The 22,302-nt window shown below is 44.6% G+C and overlaps 1 protein-coding gene across 3 annotated transcripts in view; it reads left to right on the top strand.

The window, feature by feature from the left end:
• Positions 1-22,302, top strand: part of znf385a (zinc finger protein 385A) — a 107,252-nt gene that overhangs the window by 73,093 nt on the left and 11,857 nt on the right. For all 3 annotated transcript variants that reach the window (XM_070448070.1, XM_070448069.1, XM_024005020.2), the window contains exons 3-4: positions 217-327; positions 7,001-7,178. In XM_070448070.1, coding sequence (XP_070304171.1) covers positions 217-327; positions 7,001-7,178 — 289 coding nt within the window. The remainder of the gene's footprint in view (positions 1-216; positions 328-7,000; positions 7,179-22,302) is intronic.

The following is a 22,302-nucleotide window of genomic DNA, read 5'->3' as shown; positions in this document are numbered from 1 at the left end:
TCTCTCTCTCTCTCTCTTCCTCCACCCATCCCGCTCTCTCTCTTTTCCTCCACCCATCCCTCTCTCTCTCTCTCTCTTCCTCCACCCACCCATCCCCCTCTCTCTCTCTCTCTCTCTCCTGTCTCTTATACACATCTAGATGTGTATAAGAGACAGAATCAGTGCTCTTCTTTCTGATCTCCTCTCTCTCTCTCTCTCTCTCTCTCTCTCTCTCAGATGGACCCGGTTCAGAAGGCGGTGATTAACCATACCTTTGGCGTTCCGCTGGTGAAGACGAAGAGGCCCATCATCTCCTGTAACGTCTGCCAGATACGCTTCAACTCTGAGGTACAGTACACTATAGCACTTCTCACAGCATACTCACCATACTGTACCAATCGAAGCTTTTTTTAAGCTAGCGTGCTAATCCAAACCAAACTCGACCGAATCTGCAAGGTTCCAGCAGCTATGATGGATGTGTAACCAGGCCAGTTCAGTACCCGCTTGGTTTGGCTCAGTAGTGTGAAATGCCCTTAACACTCRTAACACATCGTACAGTACAATTCCGGACACCATATGCACACTGTTTAGTAGGCTCTCTCTGTTTACTATTGTTTATCTCTTTTTTATATCTCTCTGGACAAAGTGGTGACACCATGGACMTGTTGCAGACATCCGCTTGTGTTTCTGTAGTGTTTGTGTTGTGGTTTGGCAGTCAATGCCTCATTGGAATATGGCGTACCTAGCCCGAGTGAGAGTTGTGAGACAAAGACACAGAACAGCTGACCTTGGTTGAAATACTATTTGAAATCAATTCTAATATATCATCTGTACTTGATCGGGCTTGCTTGTTGCGATGYYACCAATAGAATAGTCCCAAAAGTCCCTGTCCACCTGGCAATCCAGGCAGGCTAAAACAAAAGTATTTTAAAGAATTGAAATAGGTTTTGAACCCAGGTGTGGTATAATACTGCAGTAACAGCTCTGAAGTGTTGCTAGGCAAGCTGAGAGCATGAAATAAGATTTTCCTCCACGTTTCAAAGGGATTTTCTCTCCCCAACATCAACACGGGGAACGTTGATTAGGTTCTTCTTGAGCGCATGAAAACTCATTTCACATAAGCATACCACAACGTTTTAAGTCTACATCTCAAATGGCCTATATAGTGCACTACTTTTGACTCGGCGGCCCCATAGGGCTCTGTTCAAAAGTAGTGCACTATGTGCTAGGGGATAGGGCGCCATTTGGGACGCACTTGAAATCTCTCCAGAAATAAGTGCAACATCAGTTTTTAGACCGCCTTCTTTTATATAATCTGATTAATGTGATTAATCCACCCCCGCTAACTACATTTTCATCCAACCATATGGCACAGTTTATCTTGACTTGTTTTTAATGTGCATCCAGCATGACTTGAAAAACAGAACATAGGGGCTAGGTTTATCTAGATGTGTGATGTTGCAATGCAATGTGCATGAATGATTTCATGAATGTACTGTATGTGTGCAATGTGTGTTTTTTGAAAAGCAAAATTGGAGTGGGTAGGTTTAATGTCTCGTGTCACCAACGTTCTCTGAACGCTTTAAAAGCTCCCAGTATACAAAGCATCCTTTATCTTAGCAAATCACACCATCAACGTGTACATCAGAAAAAATATTTTAGTCTGTAGGCCTATAGTGAAATATTTAAAGTTGGCTGTTAAGGGCAAAATATTCTGCAGCGTAGACTTCAGTTTAAAACCAGGGTGGATCTTTTCCCATATCCCAATCCCACACAGGGACTAGGGAGTGCCCCATAGACATCCATGATAATAGTGTCAACCTAGTAAACAGTTTCTATTTTTACTGAGCAGGCCTACAATCATGGCCTGCTTGTGGTTTCTGTGGCGGTGGAGCTGTACTCTTCTAGGCTGCATTGAGCAGAGGGAAAGCCCTCCATTGGCCTCTGTAGGAAGCTGTAGATCTTGCGTGGCTCTGTTGGTAATCGTGTGGCACTGGCAATGCCAAGGTCGTGGGTTGAGATCCCACGTAGGCTACATAGTGAAAGTGAACACAGTCATAGCTTAGACTACTATGCCACAGGAAACAGCTGAATAAGTGGATGTTTATGTCTGTTATTCCGTTGGAAACTTYACCCGGGCTATTAAACGGTAACACCGTCTGTCAGGTCCATTTTAAGTGATGGATATTTTTATTCAAGCTAATCTACCCGTCTTCATGATTTCTATACTTTATTACTCCCATATCTGAAATACATGGCAACATATGAGACATGATTTCATGGACAAAATGCGATCGTTGCATAGGTATGCAGTGTAGMAAGTGAAGTGCATGTCTCAGACCTGGATTCAAATAGGATTGMAAGTCTTTCAACTGTTTTGAGCTTTTGCTTGAGCCTGCCTGGAGTGCCAAGCGGGGGAGGTTCTCACGTCTGGGATTGTTCTTCTTGTCCCATTACGCCCGGCAAGCTCAATAAATTCACAGCTAAAGTACTTGAAATGATTTCAAATAGCATTTGAACCCAGGTCTGATGTCTTCAACACAAATGCCAGCGACCAGGGACTTGCAGGGTATAAGCTCACTGTTTATAGCCTAGTATGTGACCTCTCAGCCAAACAGGTCTGACACATAAACATGCTGGTAAATATTTACACATACCGTCCAATAAAGAGCTAAGTACACTAGRGTTGTCTGGCCACCTATGACCCCCTACTCCCTGCAGAACAAGTAGCTGTCTCACTGTGTTTTGCGTGTGTGCGTACGTGCGTTCACACATGCATCCATGTATGTGTTCCTCCCTGCAGTGCTGTGTGGGTGTGTGGGTGTGTGTACGTGTCACGTTTAGGGACTTCTGTTGCAATCCCTTCTTACTGTCACAGCTAACACACATTTTTATTCCAAGCAGGTGAATGGCCTTACTGCACACTACGTTACGCTATGGAAAATAGGAAAGGACTGTGCTTTCACCAAAGCTTTTTCCAACAACATAGTACAGTATGGAAGTTAATACTCTAGATGACACTGACAGTTCTCATATCAGTGTTTATCTTTAAGATAAAGCCTCTCTTTTAATCAGAGAAACGTCTGCCTGGTACAGCCCAGACAAACAGTGGCCTCTGACCCTATCAACATACCATCAGCAGATATAGTACTTCTTCAAAAGCTTGCCCCCCCCCCCCCCCCTATCCCATCTGTGCTCAAGTCAGTCAAGCCATTTCATGCTTCATTGCTGCATTCATATTCCTCTCTGACTGTCTGTCATTCTCTCTTGGTCTCTCGTGCTCTCGCTCTTTTCCCATCTTTCTCAATCTCTTTCTCTCTCTCTCTCTCTCTCTCTCTTGCTCTCTCTATTATTTACAGTGCGAAAAGCCTGAAATTGGCTGCCACTACTTATAATAAGATGCATTCGTCAAGGGCCAGGGTTATGCCATGGTCTGTGACAGCCCTGTTGCACTCTGATTAAAGGGGCAGAGAGGTGGAGAGATGGGTGAGAGAGGTGGAGAGATAGGTGAGAGAGGGTAGAGAGTTGGAGAGATGGGTGAGAGAGGGTAGAGAGGTGGAGAGATGGGTGAGAGAGGGTAGAGAGGTGGAGAGATGGGTGAGAGAGGTGGAGAGATGGGTGAGAGAGGGTAGAGAGTTGGAGAGATGGGTGAGAGAGGGTAGAGAGGTGGAGAGATGGGTGAGAGAGGGTAGAGATGTGGAGAGATGGGTGAGAGAGGGTAGAGAGGTGGAGAGATGGGTGACAGAGGGTAGAGATGTGGAGAGGGGGATGATGTGGCATCAGCCTCCAGTGTCCCCGATTGGTGTGTGTGTCGCCAGCCCCCAGTATCTCTCGCCCTGCCTGTGTGTGGGGTTGACGGCGATGGGAGGAATAACCTTGCTGTGAGTTGCTTCAGGACAGGAGTGATGTCACAGGCCGGTTTTACGCTGCATTGGTCAACGTCACTCAGTGCTGCAGCATGACCCAGCTGGTCCGGCCCCTCCTCTCTCCTCTCTCCCCTCATCTGGAGCTGCTGCTGCACTGCAATGTGTGTCCTTGTGCCACAGCTCTTCTCTCAGTATCCAGGCTTTGCAGCACATGTACCCTCAATATGCTGACCACAATCACTTCTCTCTATATCACATGTTGCTTCTATCTGACCTCTCGATAAGGTATGCAGTCCTTTTCAGTCTGTTTTTCTCCTGTGTTGCTCTCCTCTTTCTTTCTGTCTCTCGTTCTTGCTCTTTCTTCCTTTCCCCCTGCATTGTTCTTCTTCTTGTCCTCCGTCTTTCTGGCCAGCCATTATCTTCTCCCATAACCCCTGCCAACCCCCCCATCCCCCTCTCTCTGTGCTGTCTTCCACCCCCCTCCATCTCTACCGCTGTCTTTCCATCCAGAAACATATGAGCACCTGGGTCTTGGCTGGTGATCCCAAACTTTGGAAGTAGAGGTTAATCAGAAAGCCTCCATCATTGTGTGTGTGTGTGTGTGTGTCCTGTTTTATCGCTCCTCCTTAATACCTTCTCCTTCTGATACCGACTCTGAACGGCTTTAGCCTCCTTAAGACCCCAGGACGTTTACAGTTACAGGGACCTGCTATATACGCTCTCAGGGTAAGGCAGTCTGTCATCGGCAATTACAGCTCTCGGCTTAAAGAGACATCGACCATACTGGCTGATGCCTGGGCATACCTTACGCCCTGACCACAGGGGATAGTGCTAGAACCATCGGCCTAGCCCGAGTCCCAGATCTGTTTGTGCTGTCTTGCAACTCCTATGTCATTGTCATGCCAACGGACCCAGTAGAGAATGCCAAGAGTGTGCAAAGCTGTCATCAAGGCAAAGGGTGGCTACTTTGAATTATCTCAAATATAAAATATATTTTGATTTGTTTAACACCTTTTTGGTTACTACATGATTCCATATGTATTATTTCATAGTTTTGACGTCTTCACTGTTATTCTACAATGTAGAAAATAGTAAAAATAAAGAAAAACCCTTGAATGAGTAGGTGTTCTAAAACTTTTGACCAGTAGTGTACCTATTATTTACAATGACGYCGTACGCCGGCCAAACCCTCCCCTAACCCGGATGATTCTGGGCCAATTGTGCACTGCCCTATGGGACTCCCGATCACTGTTGTAATACAGCCCGGAATCAAACCAGGGTCTGTAGTGACCGCTGCGRCACTCGGGAGCCTGAAGCCTTGACCGCAGACTATTGCCATCCAAACCACAGGAGCTCCAGCCTAGGCCCTCTCTCCCTCTCCCCCCTTCTCACCTCCCCACCCCACCTCCTCTCCTTCCCTGCCGAACCAGTATAACTGAGGCCCTGCCCTGAGCCCCTAGTTAGCCGGTGGTGTGGTGTGCTGTGCCACTTGATTTCTCTATCCCTGTCATCGCCTGTCTGTTGCAGCTGTCAGCGGCTCTCCAGCCCTGTTTTATAAGCCTTAATAATCATCATCATCATCATCTTGATACAATAATTATTCGCCCGGCCAATGTATGCACGCACACACACACACGCACGCACACACACGCACACACACACACATCAACATTCCAGAGGCTTTGGGCATGCCTTTTTCATCCTGCTAGCTGCCAGATGATCTGTTTGAAGTGCTCACAGCGCACAGCGGAAGGGCAATGTGTGTGTGTGTGTGTGTGTGTGTGTGTGTGTGTGTGTGTGTGTGTGTGTGTGTGTGTGTGTGTGTGTGTGTGTGTGTTTGTGTAAAGCACTGCTGCAGCAGCAGGCCATCATGAGGAAGTAGACCATGGGCGACAGCTCCTAGGTGTCTCAAGACCTAGCCAGGCAGAGGTCAATCTGTCCATCCAAACAACCACACAAATACAGACAGACAGAGACCAATTGGCCAATCAACACACTGAGCTGAGACAGACGTATAGCTGTGCATATTTCCAAATAGTGGCCAGTATCAAAAAGCGTTTGGTGGTGAGAAGTGAGGGATGGATGGAGAGTCTTGCAAAAGGACAGGGGCTGTCTCTGTCTGCAATGTCCCCTACTCCAGTCCCGTCCTTTTAATGGATGACTCCCTCTGTTGTTTACCCRTGAACCAACACATTACCAGGAGCATTACCATTACCATTACCTTTCAACAGGAGATTAACCAGAAGAGTGCTCCTGTAATGGACACGTGGATTGTGTTTCTCTCTGTTGAACTGCAGGACATTCCCCAGCCTTTTACAAAACATGCCTTCCATCCACCAGCACCTTCCAGTTCCCACCACTGCCACAAAGGGTATAGATACCCACTGCCCAGTAGCACGTATATTTAGAGAGATATGCATTTCTATGTAAGCAATTAACTCKGAGTTTGTCTAGGCCTATTGGAGAAGCTGTAGGCAGCCTTGGTATTCTGGTGTTAGGTTTTGCTCTGTAGGAGTAGAAGGATAGACGAATGCCGGCTTCCCCATTGATAATTTACACAGTCAGATGATGAGGTCCAAGGGTGAGGTGTGTGTGGGGGTGGGTGGGTGGGGCTTATGGCGCCATAGGCAGACAAGATGGCCCTGACCTGCAGTGCCCCCCCCCCCCCTTACTGCAGGCATGTCTCTCATGTCTGTCTGGGATAATGACATGAGTGGGGGAGGGGGAAGGGGAGGGGGGGGACCAGGAAGTTTTTCTTGATCAGGTAAAACTCCAGCCTCCACAGCCTAGATCATTACTGCCTAGAGTATCAGTGATCAGATCACCTGTTACACTCTGCATGCCATTTTGCAGCCTGGCTCCTGTCTCCTATCCCCGATGCAGATTGAATAACATACCAGACACCGAAACTGTGTGTGTCTGTGTGTGTGTGCGTTTATCACTCCTGGATTCGTGGATATGTATCAATGTACCCAGGCGCACAATGGCAGGTATACTATATCAAACTGCGTCATTGTGAGCACCACATTCATTGGCTGGTGTGTATGGTGTTTTGGGCCTCTGTCTTCCAGTCAATTTGTATCCATCCAATGTTTTATTCACCCGTTGTTTTCGTTAGCCTAAATCCTCTTCTCCATCTCTCRATCTCTACACAGAGCCAGGCAGAAGCCCACTACAAAGGCAACCGCCACGCCCGGAGAGTCAAAGGCATCGAGACCTCCAAGAGTCGCCCCCAGGAGGGTGACAAGCCSGCCCCACCTGTCCCCCCCTCCCCGTCCGACCCCGGTGGACCCCATACAGCCACCTCGGACATCAGCGACCCCTGCAACGCAGGTAAGACCATGGTGGAGAGAGACTTTGAATATCCCCTAGCACTTACATACACGGTGTACAGTAACAGTATACTGCCAATACCAGCTCTCAGTACAGGGTGTTGGGTGTATACCAACTATACCCTGCACAGTTCCATCATCACAGCACACCAACACAGTGGAAACATTTATGGGTGACCGACATTATAACAGGGTTGATGGCAAGTAAATGCTGTTGAAAATAAACCTAAGACATCGAAACAAATTGTATTTGTCACATGCGCCGAATACAACCGGTGTAGACTTTACCGTTTATGCTTAKTTTTAAAAAGTAAGAAACAATTGCTAAATAAAAGAAGGGAATAGTAACACAATTAAATAACAGTAACGAGGCTATATACAAAGAGTACTGGTACTGAGTCAATMTGCAGGGGTACGAGGTAGTTGAGGTAATTGAGGTAATATGTACATGTAGGTAGGGGTAAAAATGAGGATAGATAATAAACAGAGTAGCAGCAGCATATGTGAAGAGCGTGAAAGAGTGTATTGGAGTGTCAGTGTAATATGTGTGAGTGTGCATAGAGCCGATGCAAGAGAGTCAGTGCAACAACAAAAAAGCGGAGTCATTGCAAATAGTCTGGGTAGCCATTTGATTACCTGTTCAGCAGTCTTATGGCTTGGGGGTAGAAGCTTTTCAGAATCCTTTTGGTCCCAGACTTGGCGCTCTGGTACCGCTTGCCATATGGTAGCACACAGATCGGTCTATGACTTGGGTTGTTGGAGTCTTCAACAATTTTTAGGGCCTTTCTCTGCACCGCCTGGTATAGAAATCCTGGATGGCAGGGAGCTCGGCCCCAGTGATGTACTGGGCTGTACGCACTACCCRCTCTAGCGCCTTGCGGTCGGATGCCAAGAAGTTGCCAAGCGGTGATGCAACCAGTCATATTCTCTCAACGGTGCAGCTGTCAAACTTTTGAGGATCTGAGGGCCCATGCCAAATCTTTTCAGCCTCCTGAGGGGGAATTGACGTTGTCATGRCCTCTTCACGACTGTATTGGTGTGTTTGGGCCATGATAGGTCCTTAGCGATGTGAACACAGAGGAACCCGAAGCTTTCGATCCATTCCAATAGAGCCCCATTGATGTGAATGGGGGTTTGTTTGGCCCTCCGTTTCCTGTAGTRCAAGATCAGCTCCTTTGTCTTGCTGACATTGAGGGAGAGGTTGTWGTCCTGGCAACACACTGCCAGGTCTCTGACCTCCTCCCTATAGGCTGTCTCATCCTCGTCAGTGATCAGGCCTACCACCTTTGTGTCGTCTGCAAACTTAATGATGGTGTTGGAGTCATGCACGGCCACACAGTCGTGGGTAAACAGGGAGTACAYGATGGGACTAAGCACYCACCCCTGAGGGCCCCCCGTGTTGATGGTCAGCGCGGCAGATTTGTTGTTGCCTACCCTCACCACCTGGGTGCGGCCCGTCAGGAAGTCCAGGATCCAYTTGCAGAAAGAGATGTTRAGTCCCAGGGTCCAAAGCTTAGTGGTAAGCTTGGGGGGGGCACTATGATGTTGAACGCTGAGCTGTAGTCTATGAACAGCATTCTCACGGAGGTGTTCCTTTTGTKCAGGTGGGAAAGGGAAGTGTGGAGTGCAATAGAGATGGCGTCATCTGTGGATCTGTCAGGCGGTATGCGAATTGGAGTGGGTCTAGTGTGTCTGGGATGGTGGCGTTGATATGACCACCCTTTCAAATCACTTTCATGCTCACAGATGTGAGTGCTACGGCAATAGTCATTTGTACAGGTTAGCTTGGTGTTCTTGGGCACAGGGACTATGGTGGTCTGCTTGAAACATGTACTATTACAGACTGGGTCAGGAGAGTTGAAAATATCATTGAAGACTACTTGCCAGCTGGTCACTGCATGCTCTGAGTATTTGTCCTAGTGATCCGTCTGGCCCTGCGGCCTTATGAATGTTAACCCTGTTTAAAGGTCTTATCTCATTGGCCATGGAAGAGTGTGATCAACACAATCGTCCGGAACAGCTAGTCGCTCTTATGCATGTTCAGTGTTGCTTGCCTTGATGGAGCATTAGGAGGTATTTATGCTCGTCTGGTAAGCTTGCAGTCACCGGGCAGTCGTGTCTGGGTTTTCCTTTTAATCCGTAATAGTTTGCAAGCCTTGCTACATCCGACAAGCATCAAAGCCGCTGGTAGTAGAATTCAATCTTAGTCCTGTATTGATGCTTTGCCTGTTTGATGGTTCGTCGGAGGGCAAAGCGCAATTTCTTATAAGCATCTGGATTAGTGTCTGCTCTAGTTATAAGTGCGGATGTTGCCTGCTAATCCATGGCTTCTGGTTGGATTGTTCGAAAGGTTACTGTGTGAGCCACGTGTCGATGCACTCTTTATTGTGACCGACCTGCTCAAATCGGTCATGTATAAAAATTTGAAAACAGTGTTTTTTTTACATTTTGGATAAAAGTAGAGACTCAAAATGGTATATCATACACTACAGTTGAGGAACAATGGGAAAGTAATTTTGCTTTGAAAAGTTGAAATAGTCTTGTAATAGTTTTTTGGTTAATGTGTTTCGTAACCTTACTGGAGAGGCCTTCTTGTCTAGACCCATTCAGCATCGTTCACACCCCTCTTAAGCTTAGCCCCACCCATCTCTTTAAGGGTAATCCGAGCATTCTGACCAAACCAGCCTAGTGGTTAAGAGCATTGGGCCAGTAACCGAAAGGTTGCTAGATTCAAATCCCGGAGCTGACAAAGTAGAAATAATCTTGTTCTGCCCCTGAACAAGCTGCCCCTGAACTAGGCTGTCATTGTAAATAAGAATTTGTTCTTAAGGAAATTCCCAATTTCCCCTAAAATGACATACCCAATTCTAACTGCCCTGAAGCAAGATATGCATATTCTTGGTACCATTTGAAAGGAAACACTTTGAAGTTCTGGAAATGTGAAAGGAATGTAGTAGAATATAACACAATAGATCTGGTACAAGATAATACAAAGGGGGAAAAAAAAACGTTTTGTATTGTTAATTAATTCTTTTGTACCATCAGCTTTGAAATTCAATAGAACAAGGCCATAATGTATTATTCCAGCCCAGGAGCAATTAAGATTTTGGCCACTAGATGGCATCAGTGTATGTGCAAAGGTTTAGACTGATCCAATGAAGCATTGCATTTCTGTTCAAAATGTAGAATCAAGACTGCCCAAATGTGCCGAATTTGTTTATTAATAACATTTTATGTCGTACAATTGTGCACTCAAACAATAGCATGGTTTTCTTTCACTGTAATAGTTACTGTAAATTGAACAGTGTAGTTAGATTAACAAGAATTTAAGCTTTCTGACAATATCAGATATGTCTATGTCCTTGGAATTTTTTTGGTTACTTACAACCTCGTGCTAATTGCATTAGCCTACGTTAACTCAAGGTTAAATAAATAAATAAAAAATAACAGCAGTCAAGCACCAAAGCTAACTTGCTAGCTACATCCAGATACAAATGAGAGAACAGCTCACTGAACATTATTCGCTCTAGTAGAGCTGGTTAGGCTGTTATGTTATCCAGAGCGTTGGTGACGAAAAATTACAAACGTGTAATATCTGAAAATATAGATAGCTAGACTATCTTACCCGTATACATCATGGAAGGACGAGTCTCCTGTTGGATGCCATGGTTGCCCTTAGTTTGAAGATGTAATCCGGAGACAGGTGTTTTCTCCATCTCCTGAGCTATCTTACTCGAATTCCACTGCTTTCAAAACTCGGTTCACCAGAGAGTGGAGAGCATACATGTAACGTTAGCTAGCAAGCCAGCCAGCTAACGTTAGCTAGCTAACAGTACACTTTAACTTGACATTAGGTTATGCAGTTTAAACTACTCAATACATTTTATAGAAAGCCGCGTTAGACAGGTTTACCTAGACATACTGACTAGCTCAAATAGACAGAAGCGTGCTTTATGGCAGACCAATCCAAGCTCATCTCTCGGCATGCCCAGCCCACTCATTATCTCAGCCAATCATAGGTAGCGGAAAGGTTTAAATCTTTTTCTATGGCTAGACCAACTAGGCTCATAATTTAACAATTTTATTTGTATTTACAGCATACAAGTTTGTTATTAAGGCACATGAAATTTCACATGTTCGAGAAGGCATTTCTGCCAAAAACATATTTTGATAAAAAAATATGTTTTTTTTGTAAGCAGGAATCAGGAGGATAAAGTTAGGGTAAGATTTGCCATATGGAGGGCAAGGGAGATTAAAGGTGATCAAACGTTTTTTCGTATCTAGTTGCACAGGTGGCTTGTTAGTAGAAATGAGGTACGGCTGCATTAAAATCACCTGCCACTAGGAGCATTTTGTTGTTTGCTTATGGCCTTATACAGCTTGTTGAGTGCGGTCTTAGTGCCAGCATCAGTTTGTGGTGTTAAATAGACAGCTACGCAAAATATAGATGAAAGCTCTCTTGGTAAATAGTATGGTCTACAGCTTTTCATTAGGTATTCTATCTCAGGCAAGCAGGACTTCCTTAATATTAGAGATTTGGGCCTGGTCTGGGATGAGCCGTATGTTCTTCGGCGCCGACTGTTGAAGTAGAAAWCCTCATCCAAATCAAGGTTAGTGATCGCCGTTCTGATGTCCAGAAGCTCTTTTCGGTCATAGGAAACGATGGCGTGAACAATTCCATGCTTCTCTTGGGGGAGTTTTAGCTCGTTCTTTTTTTTTTTTTTTATTATTTGTGACATCTGCTGATGTAAAAAGAGCCTTATAAATACATTTGATTTGATTAAACATGATGTACAAAAAATTAAGATCAGCTAAAAAACACAACACAATACAGCACAATTGGTCCGGAGCCCGTAAAAACGCCTACTATTCCCTTCAGCGCCATTCTGCTCACATCCATTCTCTGCTACCATCCATTCTGCTACATACCTCATTCTGCCTACATCCATTCTGCTACATCCATTCTATCTACATCCATTCTCTACATCCATTCTCTACATCCATTCTACTACATATCCATTCGCTACAATCCATTCTCTGCTACATCCATTCTTACATCCATTCTGCTACATCCATTCTGCTACAATCCATTCGCTACATCCATTCTACTACATCCATTCTACTACATCCATTCTACTACATCATTCTGCTACATCCATTCTACTACATCCATTCATGCTACATCCACATTCTACTACATCCATTCACTACATCCATTCTGCTACATCCATTCTACTACATCCATTCTGCTACATCCATTCTGCTACATCCATTCTGCTACATCCATTCTCACTACATCCATTCTGCTACATCCATTCTACTACATCCATTTCTAACTACATCCATTCTACTACATCCATTCTACTACATCCATCTACTACATCATTCTACTACATCCATCTACTACTATCCATTCTACTACATCCATTCTGCTACATCCATTCTACTACATCCATTCTACTACATCCATTCTACTACATCCATTCTACTACATCCATTCTTACTACATTCTATACTCATTTATTACTGTATCCATTCATTCGCTACCCTCATTCTGCTACAAATCCATTCTACTACATCCATTCTGCTACCATCACATTCTCTACATCCATCTACTACTACCATTTACTACATCATCCATTCCGCTACATCCTTCTTCTACAATCCATTCTACTACATCCATTCTCCAATCCTTCCTACTACACTCCATTCTTACTACATTCCATATTTCACTACATCCATTTCTACTACTCCATTCTACTACATCCATTCTCTACACCATTCTGCTACATCATTTACTACATCCATTCTGCTACATCCATTCTGCTACATCCATTCTACTACATCCATTCTGCTACATCCATTTCTGCTACATCCATTCTGCTACATCCATTCTGCTACATCCATTCTGCTACATCCATTCTGCCTACATCCATTCTGCTACATCATATTCTTACTACATCCATTCTACTACATCCATTCTTGCTACATCCATTATCACATCCCTTTCTGCTACATCCATTCTGCTACATCCATTCTACTACATCCATTCTACTACAATCCATTCTGCTACATCCATTCTGCTACATCCATTCTCTCTACATCCATTCTGCTACATCCATTCTGCTACATCCATTCTGCTACATCCATTCTACTACATCCATTTCTTCTACATCCATTCTGCTACATCCATTCTGTACATCCATTCTCTAATCCTTCTGCTACATCCATTCTGCTACATCCATTCTGCTACATCCATTCTCTACATCCATTCTACATACATCCATTCTTCTACATCCATTCTGCTACATCCATTCTGCTACATCCATTCTTACTACATCCATTGCACTAACATCCATTCTGCTACATCCATTCTTGCTACATCCATCTACTACATCCATTCTGCTACATCCATTCTGCCCTACCATCCATTCTGCTACATCCATTCTACTACATCCATTCTCTACATCCATTCTGCTACATATCCATTCTCTACATCCATTCTCTACATCCATTCTGCTACATCCATTCTAGCTACATCCATTCTGCTACATCCATTTCTCTACTCATCCTTCTACACATCCTCTACATTACATCCCACTCTTCCTACATCCATTCTGCTCACTAACCATTCTCTACATCCATTCTTGACCACACCTCCACTACTAACATACCTACTTACATAATACCATTCTCTTAATCCTTCTAGCCAAACATCCATTTTACTACATAGCTTATCGAATCCGTAGGGAAATTAACTGACCACTGTGGGCTGAGGGAGATATGAATAGCTCTCCACAGATATGGAGGAATAACAATCACATAGGCCTTGAAGTATGTTGTTCTGGTCCTTCATGGCTCCTCTCTCTGTGTGGTCGGGTCTAACTCTGACCTTAATTGAAGGCTAGAGTCTGCTCCTCCCACATTCCCACCAGCACAGCACAGCATCAGGAAAGCACCACAGACTCTGTTTAGGCKCAGATCTCCTCTGTCACTGCTGTCCGGCTGACCCTGAGATGACAATGACAAAATGACCAACACACAGAGAGAAGCTGGACCAAAAACACAGAGAGAAGCAGAAACTCACTAAGGACTTAGAAAGCAATTCTTTGTCTTTAACTCCATGCAGAGACGAACTCCTTTTTCAAATAGCTTAGAAATACATAGTTACTCAGTCACTGCTGTCTRCCTAACCCTGAGATGACAAACACACAGATAAATGCTGGACCAAAATCTCAGCTGCAAGTAGAGACCAAGGACTTAGCAAGGGGAGCTATAATCTGGTTCTAAATTCTTGCAGAACCTAGCTCCAAGTTAAAATACTTTACAAATGCATCCTTCCTTCCTCCCTTCATTGAAGTAGGCTAACAACTGATCTTGTGATCGGACATGACAGCATTGGTGAAAGCTGTATGGTGGAAACCCTTCATCCRAAACGTGTCAGTGAATACTTCAATGAAGGGAAAAAGGAAGGACTCATTTTTTATCAGAATTTGAATATGGCCTTTTGAGCAGAGACGCACYAGTATCACATTGTGGAAAACCTCTCCTGCCAACCAGCAGGTCGATCTGAGGACAACAGCAGCGTGTATTGTTGGACCTGAAATGACGATCTGAGTTCTTTGAGTTCTTTAAAGGAATGTATTGCACTACTAATGCTGTGTTGCCTTCAAAACAATGAAAGGCTTCTACAATGCTTGTCCTGTTAAGTAGCCTGGTCCCAGATGTGTTTGTGCTGACTTGGCAACTCCTATGTCAATCCTTTGGTCATTGTCAATTTCACGTGGGGTGTTGGCAAGACAGCACAAAGATATCTGGGACCGGGTTACCTATTTAAAGCTTGACCTCAGTGAAACAAACCGGTGAATTTGCAGTTCACACAATGGCACCATAACGTGGCAGCTTTTCTTGGCCTCTTTAATTCGGTGTGTTTATAGTTATGGGTCGTGTTTTATTAGGTATTAGAGTGTGATTTGTCACACAGTCAAAATAAACTGTGGGGTCTGGGAGGAGGTAGAGGGTGCTAAGGGAGGGAGGGAGAGAGCGCGCGAGAGAGACGGCTTAGCTGTCGAACGACAGCTATTGGTATGGAAAGATCACAGCTGACATCAGTTTAATCAGTCTAATCTAATGCAATTCAGTGTTGTTGTCAGATTATTGGAGTGACAGGTTGGTTGTTAGGGATAGAGGGCAAGGTGGAGGGTGTTGCTGTTTTTCTCTTCCTCTCTTTCTCTCACTCTCTGTCGCTGGGAAGCCAGTCTCTCGCTCTCTCTTTCTGCCTCAGTCTCTGCCATAGTCTCTGGTCCCGAGTTGCTCAGTTGGTAGAGCATGTTGCCTGCAATGCCAGGGCTGTGGGTTTGATTCCCACGGGGGACCAGTACAGTGGGGGACAGAAGTATGAAGTGTATGCAGTCACTACCGTAAGTCACACTGGATAAGAGCGTCTGCTAAATGACTCAAGTGTAAATACTCCTCTCTCTCTCTTTCGGCCTCAGTCTCTGCCCATCTCCTCTGTCTCTCCACCCGGGACTTTCCATTCCCTCACTCTGTCCATCTCCGTCCCTCCCTGACTCAAACACTTCGTAATTAAATAACTGTGGCATATTCTGAATCTGGTGTTGGCATTTGATAAAGGTTGTACTGACCATTGTTTCCCCAGGGAAACACAGAGCAGGTGTCATCAAACAAAGCTGAAACAATAACATAGAAACTGATAAAGGACAGGGACCAACAGACATCATACGGTGTTATAACTCCTAACTGAAGGGCTCTGCCTTTCTTCTTCCTAAGTTTGTTTCATATCTTTCTCGTGGCTTTGTTTCCACTTACCCCCAAGAACTAAAACCATTTCCACGCTACTGAGTCAAACGGAGCCGAGCCAAACTGAGCTGTACTGGACTGGCCTGCGTACACATTCCACCATACTTGAAAGGACAATGTGAAAATGAAATACCTCAGCCAACCTAGTACAGTTTGGGTCGCCACAATAGTGAAACATGTTTATGAGGGCAGACTCTCTGGCAGTCTCTCTGCCTCACAGGGTGATCTGTCGCCTGCAGTCCTTCAGTCACACAGCCCTCTGCCCAGTCATATCAGAACTCCTAATTGAGGGTGAGGGGCTTAACATTCTGATGTGGCTGCCTTTCTTCATCCCAAGGGTGTTTTCATATCTCTCTTCTGACTTTAACCCACCACTAGAACCATGAGACATCATATGGTGTTGTGGACATTCTGGAGGGGTCTAATGGGTGACCACATAGCTCTAAAGGGGACTAAAACCAAACCAAGCTGTACTGATCTGGCCTGGTTATGCACCCACCATAGTTTCTAGAACTGTGGGTCGGCACAATACTGCAACAAGGTCTTAAGAGGCCAGTCTGACCGTCTATATAGCCTACAGCCTTGCAGTCACAGAGGTTTCAGTGTCCAACTCCACTCCAGCCTCAATTAATGAGGCTCTGAGAGAATTCCAGAGGGAAGCAGAGACAAAACAAGCCTACCATGATCTAAATGTGAAAGCAGATACATGTGAAAGAATGCATTTTTCCATCCAAGACTCTTTCTTGTGACCCTGGAAGCCCAGCCATCTCCCTGAATGTCAGTGAGTGTGTGTGTGTCTCTCTCTCTCTCTCTCTCCCTAGCTGCGATTGTGTGTGCATGTGTGTATCCCAGTGCACTCAGTGTTTGATGCCGTCTCACAATARCAGTTTCACAACATCAGTTCCATGGATGGGGACATCCAGGGCCTGTGAGGGCCAGCAGCTGTGGTCCCAGCTGGGGTATGTAGCAGRTGGAGGAGCCTTGTCTGGAGGATGAAGAATGGGTGGGTGGGTCTAGCTGGGCGGTCACTGTAGTTCACATAGTGGGGTCCATAGGATAACATACACACATGCTACGCAAAGACACACACATAGGCACGTACAAATACACACACATGCACTCGTGTGAAAACACACACACAGACACTGTGGGCTGTGGTCAGGGAGGGTGAGAGGAGAGGAAAATAATTCCCATGCTTGAGCAGAACTTGGCTACTACCATGCAGTTCCGTGTGATGGTCGATGCAGATTGTTTTACTGTGTCAAATCTGTTTGTTTGGTCTGATTTTCAGACGTTACAGTTCCGTGTGATGGTCGATGCAGATTGTTTTACTGTGTAAAGTCTGTTTGTTTGGTCTGATTTTCAGGCTTTACAGTTCTGTTTCCTCTACTGGGACTTTGAGATATGACTATTGAACCTCAGTTATCAATGAATGTGCAATGTGTTCTATTGAAATATATAATATATTGAAGGTTGAATATCTTTTCTGAGAATTTCATGGAAGTGTGCTAATAATAGACATTCCAGTTGAGATATTTGTTTGTGAGATGGATTATATGGGCTTGTTGTTACTGTACTGTACTAAGATCAGTTACTGGCCCTTGGGGGACTGTGAAGGAAAAGCCTGGGGCTGAGTTGTGGTCAGTGGTTCTCCAGAGAGAAGGTCTTTAGCTCTCTGGGGTTTGGAAGAGAGCAGACGGGTTTGGCTGGGCCTGTACTATACAGGGACAAGAAGAGGCCAAGCCCTCCTCCTCCTCCTTCTTCCTCCTACTCCTCTTTCTCATCCACCACCTCCTTCTCCTCCTCCTTCTTCWCCTCCCCCTTCTCTGACTCCCCTCCCTCCCTCTCTAATGAGGGCCCTAGTAAGCCACCCGCCAAGCTGCGCCCAGTGTGCTTACAGTGTGCTTAATCCACACACCCAAGGTTATTTAAAGAGATGACTTTCATTTGAGGGCTATAGTTACATTTCTGCATGCATACTGTAGAGTAGTGTTGAATAACAGGAAGTTGATCTGGATCTCATACACTACTCACATAAACTATACACGGCTACCAATCACTGCAATATCCTAATGTGATGTTGGTTGTAAAACGGAAGAGTTGAACTGTAGTCTATAACTTTTACCCCCCACACCGTARAGCAGAAATGTTTATTTGCTAGTGTAAGTCGACAGCTCTTCCACCCAGGCTGAGTGACGCTTTGGGAGCCTGCGTGTGTATCTGAGTCATAGTTAATACGGAGTCCAGGAGGAGAGGAGAAGGCACCATGCTGCATTATAAATGATGCTGAGTGCTCGTTAGAACAGTGTTGGGTTTCTCCATTCATGAATCATTAACGCTAGAATCCTTAGTTGCTACATCCATTTTTGGACTTATAAATTAATCATATACACTAAGTATACCAAGCATTAGGAGCACCTTCCTCCCCATACTCAACAGTTTGCCGTGTGTATCAAGAATGGRCCACCACCCAAAGGACATCCAGCCAACTTGACACAATTGTGGGAAGCATTGGAGCCCRKCCCCCCCCCCCCCCCCCCCCKCRCCCTTRTGCCCRCKGAGTAGCCTCAATTTGTCAGGGCATGGACTCTGAGKATTGACTCCTGTAACACAGCCAGGGAGGAGAGGGCTGGAGGGGAACCACACACGAGGGTTACACCCTACCTCTGACCCTGTACACAGGCCCCTTATCTCCTCCTGTAAACATAACAACTGACCACTCGAAGGGGGTACACCTTATCCCAGCACACCCCCCTGGTTACTGGCAGTACCATAACTAGCCAGCACTATGCGCATGTGTTCAAACAGTGTACTGTAGCTACCAAAGAGATCAAATGTTTTATTTCATTAGCTACTTTCTCTGAGTTTGTAACTAACATTTGATGCTTTATTTATTAGTGTCACGCTCTGACCTTAGAGATCCTTTAAATTCTCTATTTGGTTAGGTCAGGGTGTGACTAGGGTGGTCAATCTATGTTTTCTATTTCTTTGTTGGCCGGGTATGGTTCCCAATCAGAGGCAGCTATCGTTGTCTCTGATTGGGGATCATACTTAGGCAGCTTTTTCCSACCTGTAGTTTGTGGGATCTTGTTTTGGTACTGTGCTGTTTAGCCCTACTAAACTTTATGTTTCGTTTGTATTTGTTGTTTTTCGGTGTTCATTGAATAAAGTAAGATGTACGTCTACCACGCTGCACCTTGGTCCATTCATTCAGACGAACGTGACAATTTATATTTAAAAATGTGGTATTGGTATGCTTTTTGTCTAGGGTTTTGGCTCATATGTGTTGAATTTATTGTTAGTGAACATTTATTAATTTGTTTTGTCCTTCCAGGACAATGGCGCTAGTTTAGCACATGGTTTTTAAAAGCATTTTTGGATGAGGCAGTAGTCCCCCTTGAGKAACTTTTACTATGTTATTGAAAACACATCTCTTTGGTTCTCCCTCCGCATTAAATAGTAATGACCTTTAAACAAAGGTAACTTTTTTTTTTAAATAAGAAAAAAATAAGGCAGCTATACATGTTTTTTCCTTAACATAAGCCATCTCTATCCCTACTTCTGCCTCTTTCCCTATCACTTCTTATCTTGTCTTTTATCCAGCTATCGGCCAATCATCCCTCTCTTTCTTCCATTCCTGTCTGTATTCCCATATAGAGAGCCAGCTACAGGGTGGATTGATGGTACACGTCTGGTATCTTCTAACGCATCAGAGGAGAATGGATGCCTATCTGATTAACCTTCCCCCCTGGTCTCATCTGTCTAGCCCACACCATCCTCACTCTTTAATTATCATGCTGAATAACAACATTATTATACTGAGGACAACTTTAAAGCATCTGGTTGTAGTTTGTAATCGGTGCGTGTGTATGTGGGCTTATGTGTGGGTGCGTGTGCGCTCGTGTGCACCTGTGTTATTTTCTCTACTGGCCTTTTAAATTGGAGTTATCCATCTGTAATTTGAGTTATCCATCTGTAATTGGAGTTATCCATCTGTAATTGGAGTTATCCATCTGTAATTGGAGCTTATCCATGCCTGTAATGGAGTTATTCATCTGTAATTTGAGTTATCCATCTGTAATTGGAGGTATCCATCTGTAATTGGAGGTATCCATCTGTAATTGGAGTTATCCATCTGTAATTGGTTATCATCTGTAATTTGAGTTATCCATCTGTTAATTGGGGTATCCATCTGTAATTGGAGTTATCCATCTGTAATTGGAGTTATCATCTGTAATTTGAGTTATCCATCTGTATTGAGTTATCCATCTGTATCTGAGTTATCCCTCTGATGATGTTATCCATCTGTAATTGGAGTTATCATCATCAGTAATTGGGAAAAGCCTGATCAATTGAGGATCCAATTATTTTTTCTGGAGGCTGGGAATCAATGCGAAATGTCTGCCGAAACATGTTTGAAACATGAAACGCTGAGCCGAGTTTGAGGGGTAAACCATAGGAATCAAATTCAATACCAAAGGGCAATCAAAGACACAGATACATGGGTATTACAATGCATAAACAATAAAGACATTCATGTTAAAGCACTAGTGAAATCCATTGCATTATATACATTTAGGTTGCATAAATCAAATGGAGTGTATTCTAAAAATACCGAATGCTGAGACCTAGTTGAACTCCGTTTTCAGGGGGGAACCACCCGAAGGAGTGACTGTGGTGAATAAGCAGGAGCGTATTGAAATTATGCATTGAAATGAAAGTTCTTAACAGCATAGCTCTCCTCCAGCCCATAGAGGATCATGAAATCCCTATTACGATCTCTCATCCCTCCTCCTCCTTCTCTCTTTAGCCTAACATGACCACATGCAGGATGCTATGGGATCAACTTCAATACTATTCCATGAGGCACGGTCGGAGGCCAGCGCTCTTTCATCGTGTGTGGTGTGTGTGGTGTGGTGTGTGTGGTGTGTGTGTGTTGTGTGTGTGTGTGTGTGTGTGGTGTGTGTTGTGTGTGTGTGTGTGTGTGTGTGTGTGTGTGTGTGTGTGTGTGTGTGTGTGTGTGTGTGTGTTGTGTGTGTGTGTGTGTACTTGCGAGAGATCTGACAGAAGGGGGTACAAGGAGTGTGTTAAAGAGCCTGTGTATGTACATGTCTGTAGGCACTTGTGTGTGAGCGTGCACGTGCGTGTTTTATGTGTTGTCATTTTCTAGAACAATCAAAGAGGGTAAAGTTCAGCTTTACGATCACACCCTCTCTCCTTCCTCTGCTCTGATGTTGCTAGCGGTTAGAGCGTTGGGKCAGTAATCCAAAGGTCGCTAGTTTTAATACCGGAGCCGACAAGGTCAACAATCTGCCGAGGTGCCCTTGAGCAAGGCACTTAACGCTCATTTGCTCCAGGGGTGCAGTACTACTATGGCTGACCCTGTAAAACAACACATTTCACTGCACCTATTTATGTGACAACAAAACATTATTTGTATTAATATTTTATATTTATATATATATATATTTTTTGTATGAACCCTCCCCTCCCAGCCGTAAACACCACTCACCCATCGCCCCACACACCCCCGACACACCCATCACCCTGCTCTTTGATGCAGCCGCGCTTTTTGTTCAAGATTGACTTCGAAATTGGACGTCTATCCATCCGTCCTGATGTCCAATGCCACTCCGACATGTCCAATGCCACTCCAACATTGCTCGTCCTAATATTTARATATTTCTTAATTCCATTCTTTTACTTTTAGATTTGTGTGCATGGTTGTGAATTGTTAGACACTACTGCATTGTTGGAGCTAGGAACACAAGCACTTCGCCACACCTGCAATAACATCCGCTAAATATGTGTGACAAATAAAATTTTATTTTATTTTGATTTGATTTGAAGACATCGGGAAATCCATTCAAAGATGGCTACTAGGGGCAACAGTGAGCYCCATTCAAGAAGGCTTGGGTGTAATCCCATGACTTTGGATCAGAAGGAGGTGTGTTCGATCCCATGTTTTTCTTAACCCTATCCCACACCGTAACCCTTACCTTAACCATTCGGGATAACGCTAAACTTAGCCCTTCATTTTGAAATTTGAAGTTTGGAGAAATGGAACTATACAGAGCAGCAGGAACAACCCTCGGTGGCAAAAAAAACGTTGAAATTTGAGGTTTGGAGAAACGTGGATAAACGTCRAACTCTGCAGTGAGACTGTGAGAGCTTGTTGAGGAGGCGGAGTAATCCTGAAAAGGAAATTGAGCAGTTAAAGTCAATATTTGTGTTCTTCCCAAAAATAGTCCACCCTAGCCCCTTTAAGACCCATAATCCCACAGGGCTTTCATTCCCGTCCGACC

This window comes from Salvelinus sp. IW2-2015, linkage group LG17 (genome assembly GCF_002910315.2).
Source record: "Salvelinus sp. IW2-2015 linkage group LG17, ASM291031v2, whole genome shotgun sequence".
In the NCBI taxonomy this organism is placed as follows: domain Eukaryota; kingdom Metazoa; phylum Chordata; class Actinopteri; order Salmoniformes; family Salmonidae; genus Salvelinus; species Salvelinus sp. IW2-2015.
Note: the sequence above shows the minus strand (reverse complement) of the source record. Positions and strands in the feature narration are given on the sequence as shown.